At 43.1% G+C, this 6006-nt stretch overlaps 1 protein-coding gene across 1 annotated transcript in view; it reads left to right on the top strand.

Moving 5' to 3' along the window:
- The window catches only part of emilin3b (elastin microfibril interfacer 3b), a 20156-nt gene that overhangs the window by 9747 nt on the left and 4403 nt on the right, over positions 1-6006 (top strand). Inside the window, exon 2 of the mRNA XM_031844357.1 lies at positions 5389-5511. Coding sequence (XP_031700217.1) covers positions 5389-5511 — 123 coding nt within the window. The remainder of the gene's footprint in view (positions 1-5388; positions 5512-6006) is intronic.

Raw genomic sequence — 6006 nt, 5'->3', positions numbered from 1 at the left:
GCTTTCCTTCAGGAGGGGAAGGCTGTTTTGATATTGATTGGAGAGGACGGAGGTCAGGTGGAGGTGGGAGGTTCACCGCAGAGTTCAATACGCTGAGGAATTTAAATCAGCGTTCAGTCGGTTGGGGTTGGGTGGTTCAGTGAGGGTGTGGATCAACTGGAGGCTTTATATTTGTTAGGGTTTGGGTGTTTTCTTGCTGTTTACAGTGGAATTCAAAGTTTCATTCAACACACACAAGAAATATGTGAAATATCGTCAGAAATATCTGAAATACAATTAACATAAGTTGAGCAAGCAGGAAGCCAATAAGCATGTTTTGGCTGAAGAAAACTTTTTTGTCAGTTTTGGGCATTCTTTAAGGCAGACCAGACCAGTGGAATATAATCGCATTAGATAGATGAAGTTGGTAAGTTCAGTCAAAGAAAGCCTACTTTTAGCCGTGATAGCCACGTCTCTCTACGGACGACTGTCGGTTGTTGTTTTTTGGTCCACCACCCGACCAACATTTGGACGGATTGTCATGACACATTTGCGACACACATTAATGTCCCCCTCTGGAAAAACAAAATGGTGATCCCCTGATATTTCATTGAGCACCATCATCTGGTCAAAGTTGACATGTTTCCAACACTTTGGTTTATTGCCAGATATCCGCAAAACTAACAAAATTCCCATCAGCCTCGGCTGCGTTTAGCAATGATTAGCGAATATTAGCATGCTAACACACATGTACGGTCGGCATTTTAACAACGTCATTGTGAGCATGTTAGCATGTTGACATTAGCATTTAGCACAGAGCACCAGCCGAGTATTTCACATTTTCATGTTTTCTATTCCTCACGCCTCCTGTGTGCAAAGGCCATAACTCTTTTTAGGATTTATTACGCATGTTGCCGACTTCTTACACCTCTCCGAGTATATCTTTTGTAGTTCTCTCAGGACTTCTGACCCGATGCTTTTCTTTAATTTAAAGGCTCATCAGGCCTTTGCTAATGAATAGTTCAGCTGTTAACTCTTTGACCAGTTCAACAGAACAAGCTCTACAATATCACCGTGCAATTATGCATCTAGACACGCAGCGCTCTATGCAGCAGCAGGGGGCTGCAGTCCAGCATTGTCGTCTGTAGCCAAATAGATCACCTTCCCTCTGAAATAGATGACCTACGAGAGACTGTCCGAAAACAGCGTGATGAAGACGGTGAAGTCCAAGCCTGGGAGGAGGAGAGGAAGGCCTCCCTGCAGAGAGCTAGAAGATGTGAAACTGTGCTGCGAAGGGAAAACCTCGGGATTACACCATATGTTTTAGGTCTTGCATATACAAAGCATGTGGAAATAACAAAACAGAGAACATAAAATAAGAACAAACAAACAAAACACAACCAAAAAACCCCAAACAATATCTACTGATTATCTTCGACCTCTTTTTCCTTCTTGTCCTTGGCTTTCTCCAAAATAACTGTCTAATTAAATTAATCTAATACATTTACACAAATCCTCCCAGAAGAGATACCGGGTCTACATGAGAGAATCGCCCCGACATCTCTGAACCATTCACTCCGTGGCCTCTCTTTGGCGTTCTGGCTGACGAATAATAGTTTATATCGCCCCGACATCGCAGGATAGTCATGTTCATGCTTTCTCGTTTTTAAAAACACGCTCCGCTTCCACTCTGAAAAACACCGGCACCAACTATGTTGTAATGACGACCAATCACCTGTCAGAAAACAAATCCCTTCACCCTCGATTAGAGCGGAGGTGACGTCAGACTGAGGATGCAAACAGAGTGTAACGACAACTCTTTTCAGTTCTGCTCATCTTAAAAATTGCAGTTGTCTGGTGCGTTGCCCGTTGCTAGTTGCTTTTTAAATGTACGTCGTAAATAAAGTTGAAGTGACTTTTACTGTCTGGCCCCCGCTGGGTCGTCCTGTGTGGCCAACCGCTCCCGTCTGTCACCAACGAGAGCTAAAAGGAACATCACAAAGTATTTATACTCTATAAAACCTCGTCTCCTCGTGCCACACAGGCTGAGGGAGGAGGTGTGAGAATAGCACCGGCACTCCTCTCTCTCTCTCCTCCTCTCCGTCCTCTTCCTCTGATCTCACATCATGCTGGATCAGGATTTCTCATCCTATTTTTTTACTCCCCGAAGTGTCCGGAGTTATGCTTACACACAGACACACACACACACACAGACACAACAAAGTTATCGCCTAACCTGCAACGCCGACCACTTGCACACCACAGGGTTCGTATTTCTGTGGATAAATCTCGTGCAATCATCCCACAGAGCTGTGTGGTCCCTGTGGATGGAAGATAAAAAAGCACTAAGAGCTCCGTTGCATGTGTTTTAATATGTGCACATGTGTGTGTGTGTGTGTGTGTGTCTGTGTGTGTGTGTGTGTGTGTGTGAGAGAGAGGGTGTCGGCTCACACTATCACTGTCTCTCAAGTTGAAACTCAACATTCGTCCTGTAAAGAGCTGTTTTTACACAGCAGAGAAGGTGACCTGCAGCCGACACCGCGGCGCAGCGGAGACGGGATTTATCTGTTTGATTCTCACAGATGCCAGAAACCTTCTCTGTCTGTGAGACCCCGAGGATCAAATATCACTCACGGACCCAAATGACATTGACAGATTTGTGAAAACAGGCAAAGAGCAGACACAGAAACCAAGAGAACCTTTTTTATTTTTCATTTTCACCCGACGTACATCTGGATTCATGCACTTGTCGGGCATTGTGAGTGAGTCTTAAGGTCATTGGCTCCCCCCCAGATGTGCACCTGACAAAGAAGAAATCTGTGAACATGGTCACTTTTCACTCCACTGATGTGTAATGTGAGAAGCGCACACTTCCTGTACTGTAAACACAGACCTGCTCTCCATCACGTCATAAATCCTTGTATGAAAGCTATTTCCTAAACTCTCACATGCACGAAAAACTAATTCGTAAGCTTTGTGTTGCAGATTTGTTTTACAATTTAATACTCAAACCCGCTCACTTAAGTGATGATATTCTCTGGATGACAGTATTGTCTCTGCAACCATCACCACGTGAATGTGAGCTTGTGCAAATGTGTTTTTTCACATGTTAAATAAATGAATCAGTTATTTTGGTGCCAGAGGCTCTGTGTGTATTCTGTGAGCAGCAGAGGGAGCGATCAGTGTTCGGTTACCCACCTCAGGGATCGTAAAAGAAAAGAGCCTGGTCTTGGTGGTGGTGGTGGTGGTGGCAAACAATTTAAAAAAGCTAATTGTTAGCAGCGTTGTAACAGTGCTCCAGTTCTCCAATAATTAAGCGGCACAGCAGCTTTGAGGTTTAACAGAAGCTCCAGCGATATTGTAGCTCGCTCGAGCCTTGAATCACAGTTCATCTTCTCAAATGTCTGCATTGATTCTGGCAGCCAACATCGCAGTAAGATGACGTTCTGGACGTGTAACTTTCGTCCACTACTCTGAGGTGATTCGTGTTCAGCCTCCAGTCTTTTCCTTTGCTTTGGCCTCCAGCTAACACCGTGACGTCATCATGACCTTAGCTGTAAAAAGGGTCCATATGTAGGAGACCAAGGGACCGGTCCATTCCAAACATGCACGATGTGAACGAGCCGAAGCTACACATCAAAAAACCACTCTTCCCAACCAGAAATCATCTGCAGCAGCAAGTTAAAATTCCTGGTGTGAGAGTTTAAGAAGTCCCAGCACACCACATCAGTTCAGGTCTTAACCACCACTTCCTTACAGAGCACGACCTGGCAGCAGGTTGTCAGGCTGGTATGAAAGGGAGCTCTGTCATTCTGACTCCTGCCCCCCCCCATTTACCCCCTTTCACCTCTATTAACATATGTCAACACGGGGAGAGTGACACACACACAAACGCTGTCAGCACAGTCAGCGGTTTGTACGAAGCAGCAGCGATGCAGCGGTTTCTCACAGATTCTGACAGGCGGCTTGTTAGCCCTCTGAACCCGTTAACTTGGCATGTAGACCCCCCCTCCCTCCCTCTCCAGAGTCCCTCCCTGCTCCTCCAGACTCTTCTATTTGTCCTGAAACAGCTGTGGAGCCACATTAAGTGCCGCATGTGTTGCTGAATGCTCCCTGCTGAATGTGAGAAATGCTTCACATGCGAGTCTGATGAGCGCAGATCAGATCATCGCTTCCTGTGCTGCACATGAGGAACATTGAGCTGTTGCTGTAGCTGCGCTGGCAATGGAGAGAGAGAAGAAGAGAGAGAAGGTCCAGCTCCAGCACGATGCAACAACTGTTCCAAGTAGTTACATTGAGGTGTGTGTGAAACACCGCCAAGGTCCAGAAAACTGTCAGCGATGTTTCTTGTTTCTTGTTTCTTGTCTTCTTAATATGATTTCAGCTCAACGAGCTCGTCCAAAAGAAACCAGTTCTTGAACTGTTGTTTTTTGGCCTGGAAGGAAACAATCTGTCCGAGTGAAGCTCTTTCATTATTCTGATTAATGCCAGAAGGAACCATTTATATTAAACACTTAAATCACACTTTTAAGTTACCCATAATGCAATATACAGGAAAGCTCCTCCACGAATAACCCTTCAGAGCTTGTAACATCTCGTTGCAAACCAAAACTGCAATTTGAAATAAATATTATTAAAGCTGTATTGCTACATTAGATAGAAGTGCTTATTCATTATTATATAAAATCAGTGTTACTTATTATATATTAAGTATTAATATAAGGCTTATTATAACAAAAAGAAAGTAAAAGCAGCAATACAGGCAGTTAAACTACAGTATGTTATTACTTGTGTTATTATTATTATATATCCTATATCTTGTTTAAGTACTTTGTCATCAATATTACGTAGTCATGTGTTATGAATATTAATGTGTTCTCTATAATATTGTGACATTCTAACATTATTTAGGTGTGTCTTCTGTCTTTTCCTGCTCTGTGATATTATTTCTTTATGTTTGTGTATCTTTAAATTGGGCATATTAACTAAAATTAAAAATGCACTACAACAAAAACAAAGCCCCGCTTACAAGAGAATAGAGGAGAGACACAATAATCAAACCCGTTCACAGTACAGTGAAGCTTCCACACAGACGGAGCTCAAGAACGCTTCATATTTGAATTCCATATTTGTCAGGACCACGTAATCTCATCATCACCCAGCTGGAGGAGCAGCAGAAGATTTAAAGGGACAGTTCATCCCAGAATCAAAAACACACATTTATCTTCTGGATTGTTTCGGAGATATATCGGCTGCAGGAAGTATTACTAAATATGATAAACTGTCATTTGAGAAACTATTTCTTTTGATTATAGAGAGAACAAATGACAAATTCTTCATTTTACAGTGTTGTATTGTTGATGCATCGGTGCTTGTTTTAACTCTAATGTTCCTCTTCCGTCCCCACAGAAACCACTGCGCCTTCGTGGTCCAGAAGAACATCTCGTGCACCATGCAGGACGGAGTGTCCACCTACGTGAAGGCCGAGTACACCACCAAGTGCATCTGGGGTCAGAAGTGTCCCGTTGTCATGTAGGTTTTCTCAAGTAAATGGCTTTGAAGTTCCACAACCTGAAACCTTTTTTTGTTGAGTGTTTTCAGTTTGAGCTTTAAATAGTTGCTTCAGGAGGAACACTGTAGAGTCTAATCTGTGTCGATGCTGCTCTCTAGTGTTCACAAGGTGCGCTGTGGTCGAGGTCCTCTACAGAGAGGCAACATCACATCACACAATGGTGTTGATTCAATTTAGATAAAAACAAATAGTAGTAAGTTAGCTCAAAGACGCCTCATCCTCTGCACATTTAAAAATGCTGAAGAGCTCCTCTCATCTCTTGGTTTCTTACCTGCCCTCCTGCCTTTTATGAAATTATAAAATAATTGTATCATTTAAAGTATCTTGATTCAAAACTGAGGTCTGAAGTAATACTTGTACTTAACTCATCTATTACAGATTTGAATATGCCTCTCAGAAGCCTTTTTTTGTGTGTGTGTGTGTGTGTGTGTGTGTGTGTGTGTGTGTGTGTGTGT

The sequence above is a fragment of the Anarrhichthys ocellatus genome, unplaced genomic scaffold (assembly GCF_004355925.1).
Source record: "Anarrhichthys ocellatus isolate YVR2014 unplaced genomic scaffold, GSC_Weel_1.0 scaffold5, whole genome shotgun sequence".
Classification (NCBI taxonomy): Eukaryota; Metazoa; Chordata; class Actinopteri; order Perciformes; family Anarhichadidae; genus Anarrhichthys; species Anarrhichthys ocellatus.
This window is presented reverse-complemented; position numbering and strand designations above follow the sequence as displayed.